Source organism: Panicum hallii, chromosome 7 (genome assembly GCF_002211085.1).
Source record: "Panicum hallii strain FIL2 chromosome 7, PHallii_v3.1, whole genome shotgun sequence".
Lineage (NCBI taxonomy): Eukaryota > Viridiplantae > Streptophyta > Magnoliopsida > Poales > Poaceae > Panicum > Panicum hallii.
The window spans coordinates 25489091-25503011 of record NC_038048.1 but is presented as its reverse complement, the minus strand read 5'-3'; the positions used below and the strand labels follow the sequence as shown (position 1 = coordinate 25503011).

Sequence of the window (13921 nt, the reverse complement as noted above, 5' to 3'; positions counted from 1 at the left end):
ATCATAATATCCCAAAAAAGAAGGTATGGTAAATTTAATCTTAGCATAAGGATCATCGGGAACATGATTACGATTACCAGTACCACCCATAGATGCGGTTTTATTGCGAAGATGATGTCGTAGCTGCACTTGTCGTGTAGCTACGTGATCTATATTACCATGGGCACCATACACCTCATCCTCAGGGTGTCCGGTGTCTTCATAGGTCTGTTGACGAGTTTCCAGCGCAGCAATCCTGTCGGCTAGCCTGGATATCCTCCTGTCCAACCTCTCAATGATGTCGTCTAGCTTGAGTTCAATGAACGCGTCGGTGATGGCCTTGATGACCGTCTTCTTCATATCTTTCTGAGCACTGTCTACAACAAACTGTAGTTGCTCTCGGCTGACACACTCATTGAAGTCCTTAGGAGTGTTATTTCCAACATCACCTGGCATTGTAGACACAAGAACAGCAACAATCAGAAAAGGTTATCCCTAATAATCTACTATGCAGGGGTAGTGGTGCCTCTCAATCAACACAGCAAAAAAGAAAACACCTTACCAAGCTCTTACAAGGTTCTTACCAGCAAGACAAGGATACCTGAGAGATGTAGCCCATGATTGCAAGGGTCAAAAACTTGTGTTATCCAGAAGTAATATGTGGAGCTATATGAAGGCCGAGTATGTGAGTGGAACACAATTTAATAATAGATAGCAATGCTGAATGAATGTCCAAATTGCTTGTTCTTAGTTGCTGGTGTACTCGTATCCTTATAACAGTAGCGTCAACAAGTAAGGAGCATGAAGGAAACAAGGAAGATCAGCAATGATATGATATCAACAAGTAACCAGCAGCGCACACGATATCAGCAAGTGTGTCCACTCTATGTGCCTCCTGTTTTGTCTTTTAGCACTAGTAGAAATCATTTTTTTCTTTTTCCTTTTATTTTTATGATATTTTTTCTCAACCAGGAGTATGAGAATAGGAACACCACAAAGTATTAGCTCAATCTAATGTAAGATGTGATCTATATAAAATCACGAGCTTTCTTTAAAATGGGTGTTGGAACTTCTAAGCAAAAACAGACAATCTTCTGATTTTTTTGGAAATTCTGAAATTGCCAAACCTGACGAAGCGGGGCAATCGTATGTGGAAAATTTTGCAAGGAAAATTTGAAAAAAAAGAAGGCCTCAATCAGAGTTTCGAGCGAAAAGTTATGCCTATTTTCAGGAGAACCCTCCGTATTAACTTTTTGTTGAGGTCGAAACTAGATCAGATAGATGAATATGGAGGCAGCGGATGGGGGTCACATGACTAAACTTAGACATGAAGTAAACCAGCAATAAAAACATGAACTAAGACATAAACTCAACACTACGGACTCTAAGATAGAATCATGCAAAGGCTAAACAAGGTCTGGGACAGGGAAAACCTAACGAGTAAAAGTTTTTTGGCTTTTCTGTGGACTCTAGGATGAAAGCACAAACACATGAACTAGGTTAAGGATGAAACTGATGGTGAACCAGAAGCTCTGATACCAACTGATGTGAACTAGAGTTCCCGATCTTCCGAAAGATTCTGTTAACTCTCGATTTGGTGGGGTCGCGACACAATTTGATTCAGCTTCTGAACAACATATTCCGAACCCCGCAATCGTAGCATCACGTCTTCTCAGGTTATCGACCGGTGTTGCATGGCTGACCTTGCCAAGAAGGCTAATTCTTGCCTGCGAATCAAAGAAAACAAGCAAGAATAAGAAAGAATGCAACCAAAATTGTAGATGTATGATTAACTCACGAAGTTGTGGTCTCACAAACCGATGAACGGCGAAACTGTTCTTGAAAGATTAATCTAAGCAAAATCCAAACCCTAAATTAGGTGACTCTACTGAATATAAAGTGCTTAGGGATGTGCAAGACCCCTGGACACACCCTTAACCTTAATGGGCTCCAATACGATACACGGACCAACAGCCCAAAAGACGGCGATGCAGCACCGAGACAGATTCTGGATGTCCAATTGATTCAATGATTCCCGTTGACTCAGGCATCATTTGGTCATGGGTCCAGTGCCATTGGAAGCTTTATGAAAATATATTTCCAACCATATATGGAACGTCAAAATCGAACTCCATATGTGGCTTGGGCGTCCAATCTAAGGCAGACTGCTCCTGGACTCCGAGGTGGATTGGAAGTTAAGTTGTATTGGGCCTCCAAGTGTCTTGGACGTCCCTTGCTGGCCTTGCCCAACTCCAAGCTCCTCTTCACACATCCCCTGGTCCTCTTCTTCGTTCCTAATCAAAATATAACCTTAGGTAGTAATCTATTCTTAAGATCATAAAAAGAAGTACTTAGGAATGAGCTGACCTGTAAATTTAATTGTCTCGCGCGAGCTCTAGTGATTGGACCTTGAATGTTCAGCGGACTGTTGTGTGCATCCGAAGGAGTGATATACTCATCATTTTTTATTGCATATCTTTTTATTGAAACATTCTAAAATGGTAAATCCACTTGCGTTAGCTTCTTTTATCTACCTAGTTCGTATGGTAATTTTCTGGAAGTTGTTTGAAATGATTTGCATGTCTTTTAAGATATAACTTGTTTAAAGGAGCTGAAAATTATCATGCTCAAAAATAATTCTATAAAATTGCTTTTGCTGTAAATCCAACTCTCATGAATTTGTGTTGATGTCCTCTGTATGCTCAAATTAATTCATGATTTATGCTTGCTGTATAAATTTCTTGTTGATAATTCTTGCTTTAGGTTTTCTTGCTTAAGTGCTAGTGATACTTAGGTATTTTTGTTAGTAGCTCTTGTTTGTGTATCATTGCATGTTGTTCCATTCACTCTTCATTGCATATCATTTCATGCACAAACATAGCATCGTGCTAACATATGCATCCATTCATGCATTTTAGCAGTGACCGAAACGCCCGTTGAGCCTACCGACACCATTAAGCCCGAGTCCGGTGTCGAGTTCGTTGTTGAGCTGGAAGAAAATCAAGGCAAGCTCATGGCCGACGTGATCGGTTGGGTGAGCTGCATGGTCCTAACATCATATGGGTAAAGAAATACACCCTTGCAAGGTTAATAATCAATTCGAATTGCTGCACTCTCGGTTATGAGCAAGTTCATTATCCCATGAATTCTTCGTAGAAAGTTTCAGGTATGTTGGAAATGGTTCATGTCACATTTATGATCAATTATTTGTTCTTCTCCTAACCAACTAAAATTTGTGTTGTGGGTTGGGCAAGATTAACTAATTTTGATTAGAGAGCTAGATGTTAGTTTAGAGAGCTCATGCTTATGCAATAATTACTTAACTATAAATCCTCATTCTTTTTTACCCCATTTTTGCATAGTCCTTACTTATATATGTCGGGGGCGATTATCACGGACCCCCCGAAAGTATGTTCCTCAGGAAGCTAATTACATTTTATCTCTCCCGCAATATGCGGCTCAGCCTAATCAAGGCTGTCGCATGGCCATGGACGGCCAACCGAAAGGAAGGCCACCAACGGCCTAATACCAAGCCCAGAAGAAGGGCACGAGCCACCTCACCCAACCACTAGATGACAGGGTCCGTCTTGCCCGACCCCCAAGGATGCAAGCGTGGCCTCGCCCGACCCTTGTGAGAGAAGCCTCGCCTCTCCCGACCCTGAGGGCGCGGGCTTGGCCTCGCCCGACCCTGAAGGCGCGGGCTCGGCCTTCCCTGACCCCGAGGGAGAGCTCCGCTTCACCTGACCCGGAGGGAACGGATTCGACCGTACCCATCGTAGGGATGTGGGGCCCTCGGGGTCTCATGGAATGACAGGTCATGTTGGGGTCAAACCTCTAGCACGGAGGCAGGTAAGGACGTGCCTTGACATTACCCCTGGAGAGGACAGGTCATTACCACAAACCCCAGTCGTCTGCCGCACCAGAGGTCAAGCCATAAAATACGCCGGGGCTCACGCCGCCCGCCCTGTTGAGACGCACGTCGCACGTCGCGCCAAGGAGTGGCATAGGGACACCCCATCGTAATCTACAGGACCAGTGGGGACCACACATAGGGAGGAGGGAAAGCGGGATCCCAGCGACCTCTCTCTCTCTCTCTCTCGTGTATTCGACCCCTGTCCCTTGGCATACAAAAGGGAAGGAGAGGACCCTCATAAGGGGGACAGATTTTCTGAAAACATTCACTCACTCACATGGCACTTCGCCACTAGAGACTTGGGATCCCATTCCCTCTCTCACCCGTTTGTAACCCCTACTGCAAACTAGTGCAAGAACACGAGCAGCTCGAACTGGACGTAGGGACATTTTGCCCAAACTAGTATAAATCTCTATGTCTTCCTTGCACACCATCCAGGCCAGATGAGCAAACACAAATTCACTAGTCAGCGGTACGAAACACCGACAGTTGGCGCGCCAGGTAGGGGGCTTTGCGCTTCTCGATGACTTCATTAGGCTGTGGATGGCCAACCACGTTGGAGGATGGGCCCAGGGCGCGCTCATACATTTTGGGAGCCTGGACTTCATCGTCACCACGGGAGGGGGACTCGAGCAAATTCACATTCCGATCCGCCCCACCTGCACCACCAACCTTGACCCTGTTGTCGAGGCTTTCGTGGAGCTACGCTTGCACACCCCGGGGGATCGCGCTTCCGGGGGTGACTGGCTCCTCCATTTTGATCATGAGAGGCTGAGGCGTCAGCTCTGCATCTTCCTGGGTTGCTGACCGACCTAGGAGGATTTACGCCAGGTTCTCTTTTTGCTCGCCAATGTCACGGCGTAGCTCTCCGGAGGAGGATTGCTCTCCCTAGAAATCATGGTCGGGAATGCCCCGACGGCGTTTCCCTACGGTTTGCACAATGCCTCGGAGGACGTGCGCCACCTAATGACGTTATGCCTTGGTTCGCCCCCCACGGATGATGAATTCGTGGGAATGACGGACTATGTTTTGGAGTCCTTCCACGACCTCCTCGGAGGGGAGTCGGAGACGATCTCTAACTCTGACTCCAGCAAGGGAAGCCATAACCCCTCCCAGGAATGCTTCATGGCGGACTCTCCGAAGGGGCGCGTCAAAAGCGCCCATGATGGAAACACTGTCGGTGTTTTTACCGTCGGCCTACCTAGGGATACCTTAAGGTAGGTGATTATTTGGTGAGGGATCGCCAGATCTGGAACTTGAAGGTGAATGCAAGGACACAAGACACAAATTTAGACAGGTTCAGGCTGCTAGAGTAGCATAATACCCTACGTCCTGTTTTGGGGTGTTGTATATTGCGCACGGCGCTTGGGTGTTGAGTTGCCTGTTGGCTGCTCTCTGTTGGTTTTCTGTTGGTTCTCTGCTGGTTCTTTGCTGGTTCTCTACCTAGGTATCCCTGCCCTACTTTATATATCCCAGGGGATGGGGTTCCTAGTAGGATTACAAGGTAGGAGTCCTAGTAGGATTACAAGGTGATTACGGTGGAATCCTAATAGGAATCAGACTTCCTTTTCCTCACGGGTAGCTTCCTTGCGGTACCCAGGGGATCTATCCCTGACAAGCCCCCGAGCACTTCATAGCCGAGTACTGCAGGCATTTTGAGTACTTCTGAAGTAGTCTTCGGCTTCTTCTAAAACTCCATCTTGAAGGTCTTCTTTGAGTACTTCCTTGATTGCATCAAGGCTATGAGGTGCTCATGCCCTGAATAGCTTCAAGTCTTCTTTTGTATGGGGTGCGATGCAAAATTGCACTCTATATGGAGTAGCCCCCGAGCCTTAGGTTGAATTGAAAAATCAAGCTGAGGGTCAAATTAGTCTTGAATCTTTTTTTCTTATCCTTCAAGTACATTCGAAAAATAAATAGTCGATGACACGTATCCTGCAGCCCCCGAGCCTTGAATCCAAAACCCTTAGGTTCAGAAAAAGGATCCAAGAATCGTGGCATTGGTGTTACTCTGAAATCCCAAGAAAAACTCTTCGCCTTTTGCACAGTGAAATTGAGCCTCCCGCTGGTTTATTTAACCGCGCCGTGACTTAGGGTTTCTTCTACACTCTCAGTCTTCATATGAGTCGTCTTCGAGTTGTTTTGCGGCGTCCAACCCCCAAGCCATGAGAGCCGAAGGAGCCATGTCGAGTAGTGTGCATCGCGCAGCCCCCGAGCCTGGGAACTAGCGGAACTATGATGGCACGCCGTGCTGCCTGGAGGGTTGTTGCCGAAGCTTGATCTGAAAAAAGACAATGCGTACATTATGTAGCAAAATGCGAAAATACCGAGTAGTACTCAGTAATAATGTGAAGACACCAAAATTTATTCGGTGTAAAAATTGCTGTGTCGAGCTCTTTTTTAGGCCATTTAAATCTCCCGAGTAGTCCACCCTTTACATTCACCCGATCCCAGTTTAGCCTTCACCCATAGCTTGTACGAGTTGCTTAGGTCTCTTGCCTTCGCTCATACAGGACAGGTCGCTTAGGTCATGACTGGAGACTCAAGGTTTCACGGATTAAGGCATTTGCTACTCTTAGCGACCGTTAAGAGGAGACAACGAGCAGAAAGTAGTCGTCATGGACAAAGAGGATGCGCAGTGTGCAAAAGTAGTCGATGAAGTGTAGCTCTAGAGGGTTTCAATGCCCATCGAGAGTCGTACACGGATAAGTAGTCGGTGAAGTGTAGCTCTGGAGAGTTTCATGCCCATCGAGAGAGGTACACGGATAAGTAGTTGGTGAAGTGTAGCTCTGGAGGGTTTCAATGCCCGTCGAGAGATGTACACAATCATGGTGTAGCCCCCGAGGGCTTCATGCCCGTCGAGAGGCGTACCCAAAAAGGTAGCTGATCTTGTGAAGAACAAGTCGGAAAAGGTATAAGTCACTTAGCTTGATTCGTGGACGAATGTCGATGAAGCCGTGGAGCTCGTTGATGGAACTGCAATGGTTTGTTGATGAAGCTCGACTAGTCAGAGTCGATTCTGACCAGTTTTCAAGTCGAGACGAGTAGTTGATGTAGTCATTGCTGTGAGGCTCGCCCTCGACTAGTTTCTAGTCGAGACGAGTAGTCGAAGTAGTCGTCGGCAGGCCGCCGATCGTCCTCATGAAGTCGAAGTGATCACCGGCGGGCCGCCAAGCCTCCTCGCAAAGTTGAAGTAGTCAAACTCATCGCTGCTGCACGCGGACATTGCGGCACATGCCAAAGTTGAACCGGGTCGTTGAGGTCAGCGGCCACGGTGCATCGACGTTGCAGCTCAAGGTGAACTCGAGCCGACTAGTCGAGGTCGATGTAGCCGTTCACTGAAGGATCTGATCTCGAACTCGATGAATCGATCTGCCGATGCATATGTACGAAGTAGCAATTCGCCACCTTGAGTGGATTGATGTTGATGAAGGGGTCCTTCAAATTTTCCCAATGACCGCGACGATCTGCCCCACGGTGGGCGCCAGCTATCGGTGTTTTTACCGTCGGCCTACCTAGGGATACCCTAAGGTAGGTGATTATTTGGTGAGGGATCGCCGGGTCTAGAACTTGAAGGTGAACGCAAGAACACAAGACACAAATTTAGATAGGTTCAGGCTGTTAGAGTAGCGTAATACCCTACGTCCTATTTTGGGGTGTTGTATATTGCGCTCTGCGCTTGGGTGTTGAGTTGCCTGTTTGCTGCTCTCTGTTGGTTCTCTGCTGGTTCTCTCCCTATCTATGTATCCCTATCCTCCTTTATATATCCCAGGGGACAGGGTTCCTAGTAGGATTACAAGGTAGGAATCCTAATAGGATTACAAGGTACGAGTCCTAATAGGATTACAGTGGAATCCTAGTAGGAATCAGACTTCCTTTTCCTCACGGGTAGCTTCCTTGCAGTACCCAGGGGATCTATCCCTGACAAACACTCCCCCGTACGGCTCCAACTATGAAGCCCGGGAAACAAACCGACCCCACCGCCCGTGCAGCTGGAGCAGCAAAAAGAGCTCGAAGAGGCACGCCCGCAATGTAAACCGAAGGACCCCCACTCTTTGCCCGAGCGAGTCAGAATGTCGCTGCCGTAGCGGCTCTGCTCGAGGGAGTCCCGGAACCTGCGGTGCCTGAGGCACGTCGCGCCCACCACAAGTTGCGCATGCTCCTTGAGCACGCGGCACGACAATAGGCAGAGAGCTTGATTTCTCAGCGACACGGGCCCAACGCCAGCCAGCACCCCTCTATGAAGCAGGGTGCTAGGGACATGTCTGTCCACCAAGCCCCGCATGAGAGAGAATGCCCCGCGAACGCCCCCGTTTGAGGATGCCTCGGTGCCGTCCACGATGCACGCCGCACCCTCACAACGCCCGCAAGCGTGGGTATGAGGATGAGCAAGTGGCGGCGAGCCAAGGGTATCACCCTCGCCGCGGCGGGTGCTACGACAGCTCTGAGGACCAAAGCTCGAGCCCCGATCCGCTGGGCCCTAGGGTTTTCAGCTCGAGCATCTGCAACACGGTGTTCCCACCCCGGTATTGTCGCCCAGCGAACATCATGAAGTACGCTGGGGAGACAAACCCCAGCCTCTGGCTCGAAGATTACCAGCTCGCCTTTTGGGGCGGTGGGGCGGATAGTGACAACTTCATCATTCGCAACTTGCCACTATTCCTGGCCGACTCGGCGTGAACATGGCTCGAACATCTCCCCTCCGACCGGATCCAGAACTGGTCGGACCTAAGGAGATATTCGTGGGGAGAGAACCTACGAGCGCCCTGGACACCCATGGGATCTCAAGAACTGCCAGCAGAGGCTAGGAGAGACTCTCTGCGAGTACATCTGACGCTTCTCTAGGGAGTGCAACACGTTGCCCACATCGCCGACACTGATGTTTTCAGGGCGTTCCTGTCTGGGACCACCTGCGAGTCCCTGGTCCATAAGCTGGGATGCAAGAGCTTGCGAACCACTAAGGAGCTCCTCGACTTTGCAACGAGCCACGCCTCGGGGAGGAGGCAGTTCAAGAAATCTTTGACCGTGCCAAGGGCAAGGTGAAGCATGATGAGAGCACCGGCGAGGGTGCCTTGAACCACCCGAGGAAGAAGAAGAACAAGAGGAACAACGGGGGTTCCCTCGTAGCCACCGCCGACTGTAAGGGAGGTAGGGCGGCCGTCGGGGAGACCCCCGATCATTTTGAGAAGATGCTGGAGAAGTCATGCTCGAACCACGCCTTCCCCGTAAAGCACCTATATAAGGATTGCGCCCTCATGAAAAAGTACCTATCGTGAGGCTCCAGGAAGGGGGCACAAAAGAAGAAGCCTGAGCCGGCTGACGACTCCGCCGAGGGTAAGGATGGCGGCTTCCCCGACACCGACGGCTGCCTCATGATATTTGGTGGGCCGGTGGCTTACGAGTCTAGGCGCCATCAGAAGCTTACACGCTGTGAGGTCCACGTGGCTGAACCAGCTACACCTTCGTTTCTCCAGTGGTTAGAGTCGGCTATCACTTTCGACCGATGCGACCACCCAAGCAGCATACCGCAGCTAGGGAGGTGCCTGCTCGTGATCGATCCGATCGCCATTCCACGGCGTCATGCCGAGGAAGCAGGCGATACCACTTGGGCAGATCAACATGCCCGTAACATTCGGGGATCCAACCAACTACAGGATGGAGACCCTCACCTTCGAGGTGGTCGGATTTCATGGATCCTACCATGCCATCTTGGGGCGGTCGTGCTACGTGAAGGTAATGGCTATCCCCAACTACACGTACCTCAAGCTCAAGATGCCGGGCCCACACGGGGTTATCACCATCGGCTCCTCTTTCCAGCGTGCCTACCAGTGCGAGGTGGAGAGCTGCGAGCTCGCCTCGGCGGTCATCGCCTCCGAGGAGCTCGAAGTCATTCGGGATGAAACCGCGGAGGAGGCGCCCGACTCCAAGCGGAATTCCAGATCCTTTGAGCCTGCAAAGGGCGTCAAAGAGATCCTCATTGACCTTGACAACTCAAGGGACAAGAGGGTGCAAATCAGCACAGCGCTCTCCCCCAAATAGGAAAGCGTGCTAATCGACTTCATTCATGCCAATAAAGATATCTTTGCGTGGAAGCCCATGAAAATATGATGGGCATACCAAGGAAAGTCGCCTAGCATGCCTTGAAGATCAGGCCAGGCTCCAAGCCGGTCAAACAACATCTGTGCCGCTTCGACGAGGAGAAGCATAGGCCCATCGGCGAGGAGATTGCAAGGCTTTTGGCGATCAGGTTCATCCGGGAAGTGTATCACCCCGAGTGGTTAGCCAATCCTAGTCTTGTACGAAAGAAAAGTGGGAAATGGAGAATGTGTGTCGACTACACGAGCCTCAACAAGGCGTGCCCAAAGGATCCGTTCCCTTTGCCCACATAGACCAGGAAGTTGACTCAACCTCAGGGTACAAAACCCTCTGCTTCCTCGACGCGTACTCCGAGTACCATCAAATCGCGATGAAGGAGTCCAACCAGCTCACGACCTCCTTCATCACCCCTTTGGATTGTACTGTTATGTCATGATGCTATTCCGTCTGAAGAACGTGGGGGCAATGTATCAGCACTGCATGCTCAGATGTTTCAGCGACCTTATCAGGCAAACCGTTGAGGCGTACGTAGATGACATCATGGTCAAATTCCAGTGGATCGACCAGCTGGTGGCCGACCTAGAGCAAACCTTCGCTAGACTCCAAGCGAATAGCATCAGACTCTACCCTGAGAAATGTGTTTTTGGGTTTCCCAGGGGGATGCTACTCGGTTTCATCATTTCTGAGCGCGGCATCGGAGCCAATCCGGAGAAGATTGCGGCCATCACAAAGATGGGCCTAATTCAGAGACTCAAGGGGGTTCAGCGGGTCACAGGTGCCTCGCAGCACTCAGCCATTTCATCTCGCGCCTTGGCGAACGAGGCCTTCCCCTCTACCGACTTCTAAGGAAGATCGACCATTTTGCGTGGACCACCGAGGCTCAGGAGGCGCTCGACAAGCTTGAGGCCCTCCTGAAGAAGGACCTGATCTTGGTCCAGCTGACCGATGGAGAACCACTCCAACAATACATTGCGACGACAATGTAGGTGGTCAACGCTGCTTTAGTTGTGGAGCGAGAGAAGGAGGGGCATGCCCTCAAGGTGCAATGCCCCATATGCTTCGTAAGCGAAATCTTGGCCAATGACAAGACTCACTACCCCTAGGTCCAGAAGCTCATGTACGCCGTCCTGATTGCCAAAAAGAAGTTGCACCACTACTTCGAGTCACACCCAGTGATGGTGGTCACATCCTTCCATCTTGGTGAGATTGTACGCAACCCAAACGCCACCGGGAGGATCGTGAAATGGGCCCTCGAGTTCATGGGCCAGTGGATCTCATACGCCCGACGAACAGCCATCAAGTCCCAAGTGCTCGCCGATTTCATAGCAGAGTGGACCGACACTCAGATGCCCCCGGTAGCCCTTAACGAGGAATACTGGATGATGTACTTTGACGGATCGTTGGTGAAGGAAGGAGCCGGCTTGGGTTCTGTCTTTGTCTCTCCTCTTGGTGTGCGCATGAGGTATGTGGTCCATGTTCATTTTCTTGTCTCAAATAATGTGGCTGAGTATGAAGCGCTCATCAACGGCCTACGCATTGCCATCGAGCTGGGCATCCTATGACTCGAGGATCGAGGCGACTCGCGACTTGTTGTTGATCAACTCATGAAAGAGTCGAGCTGCCTCAGCCCCAAGATGGCTGTGTATTGCCAAGAGGTCTATCTGTTGGAGGACAAGTTCAACGGTCTCGAACTTAACCACATCCCAAGACGGCTCAATGAAGCAGTTGACACATTGGCGAAAATGGCATCAAGCCGCCAGCCTGTCCCGTCTAGCATCTTTGCTAGCAATCAGTACAAGCTCTCGATCCGCTACGATGAGCTAGCAAAGGCCGGGGCTGAACCGCTTGCCCCGGACTCGGCGGCTCGCCAACTGACGACCTTTTCCAACCATGAGGTCATGGATCTCGACTTGGAACCAGCGATGGGGCCTGACCTCCCGACCGACTGGAAGTTGCCATATCTCAACTACCTCCTCCACGAGGTGCTCCCGACTGACAAGATAGAGGCCCGACAGCTCGCATGCCGCGCTAAGTTCTTCGTCATCATCGAAGGGGAGCTCTACAAGCGGAGTCACACCAAGATCCTACAGCGTTGTATCCCGATTGAACAAGGGAAGCAGCTGCTGTAGGATATCCATGGTGGGGTCTGCGGGCACCACGCCGCCCCAGGAACTTAGTCAGAAACACGTTCCAATAAGGCTTCAGCGGGCTGACCGCGGTGGCGGACACCGAGCAGATCGTACGCACCTGTGAAGGGTGTCAATATTATGCTCGGCACACCCACCTACCGGCGCAAGCACTCCAAACGATCCCCATCACGTGGTCATTTGTGGTCTAGAGGCTTGATTTGGTCGGGTCTCTCAAGAAAGCACCTAGAGGCTACACACATCTCCTTGTCGCCATTGACAAGTTCATGAAGTGGATTGAGGCTCGGCCGAATTCGACGATCAGATCCGAGCAGGCTGTGGAATTTTTCCTCAACATCATCCACTGCTTTGGAGTCCCAAACGCCATCATCACGGATAACAGGACGCAGTTCACAAGGAAGAAATTCCTCAAATTCTATGATGATTACCACATTCGTGTCGACTAGGCCACCGTGGTGCACCCCTGCACGAACGGGCAGGTCAAATTCACAAATGTCATGATCTTGCATGAACTCAAGCCTAGGATCGTCAAGCAATAGAAGAAGTTTGTCAGGCGGTGGGTTGCCGAGCTCCCTGCAGTTCTCTGGAGTCTCAGAACGACCCATAGCCGAGCGACCGGCTTCACCCCTTTCTTCATGGTCTACGGTTCCGAGGATGTCCTCCCGACTGACCTAGACTATGGAGCGCTGAGAGTTAGGGAGTACGATGAGCAAGGGGTAGAGGCATCCCTCGAAGATGCAATGGACCAGCTCGAGGAAGCACGCAATGTCGCCCTCCTTCGATCAGCCAAAACCTGATGTGAACCCACTAGGGTTTGTTCCTGATCTTTCGATGAGAGGCGTGGGATAACTCCATTGATGGAGGAGACGACGTTCACGGCCCGACTACAGTCTTCCAAGGATGCTGCGCCTTAGCAACTGATACACCACCTCCTATGGTTGCCGCGATCTTATGGAGCACGACACCCGGCCACTAGGGCACTCATCCTGCAAGCAATCGAAGAACTAGCAAGAATAAGTAGAACAAGTATTGAAAAATACAAGATGTAATTGAAGATCTCAAACTGAATCTCAAATATGGTGGGGTTCCGAAAACAAGTAGACGAGCGCCTGGATCAACACGTGCGCCTATAAGGAAGTAGCAAAAGCTAAACTTGCATCTAACAAAACCCAAGTATCCTTGGCGGCGACTAAGGGTTATAAGGAAGTGGAAGAATGACCACAAGAATGCTGGGGTCGTATACCAACCCTAGGACGCGTCCGAATTGGACTCAACTTGGTACACGGCCCATTGGGCCAAAATAGGGTGACGCCGTACCGTGGGCTGAAAAGGACTCTCTAGTAAATTGACAATTGCGGTTGACTCCGAAAAGATATTAAGGTGATTCCAGATCTATTGGAAAGTAGAATTGATAATATTTCCACAAAGTACTTGAATGCCTAAAATGGAGTACGGAAGAAGTCATGGAGGCTGTCACAAGTTGTGTCTGTCCTACAGTCCCAATCCAGCCTGCGCGATGCCTCTTCCCTTTTGATCCCATCCATTGTTCCTGAGTAAAACAAGAGTGCACGTGTCTCCATTGTCTAAATATGATGCACCTGAGCTTAAGAGTGAACTTACTTGATGGGTAAGCCGATGAGCACGAGCACGAGTAATAGGACCAAGTGGTGTTAGCGAAGTAGATGCTGGTGTAGGTTTGGATGTATCGTTGGTGGTGATGTCCTCATCATCCTCCCCTTCTTGCATTTGAGTCGTTCTCGACGCAAGCTCATCATCCTCTCCAAAA

The 13921-nt window shown here is 50.1% G+C and overlaps 2 protein-coding genes across 2 annotated transcripts; both read left to right on the top strand.

Moving 5' to 3' along the window:
• Positions 1-9472: 9472 nt before the first annotated feature.
• Positions 9473-9931, top strand: LOC112900552. The gene has a single exon (XM_025969406.1). The coding sequence runs from the start codon at positions 9473-9475 to the stop codon at positions 9929-9931; it is 459 nt and encodes a 152-aa protein (XP_025825191.1).
• A 1691-nt stretch (positions 9932-11622) lies between these two features.
• Positions 11623-12117, top strand: LOC112900550. Its single transcript, XM_025969405.1, has one exon. The coding sequence runs from the start codon at positions 11623-11625 to the stop codon at positions 12115-12117; it is 495 nt and encodes a 164-aa protein (XP_025825190.1).
• Positions 12118-13921: the final 1804 nt, after the last annotated feature.

Bases quoted from the DNA above. Each gene is read 5' to 3' on its own strand.
- LOC112900552 (XM_025969406.1), top strand. From the start codon at position 9,473: ATGCCGAGGAAGCAGGCGATACCACTTGGGCAGATCAACATGCCCGTA.
- LOC112900550 (XM_025969405.1), top strand. From the start codon at position 11,623: ATGGCTGTGTATTGCCAAGAGGTCTATCTGTTGGAGGACAAGTTCAAC.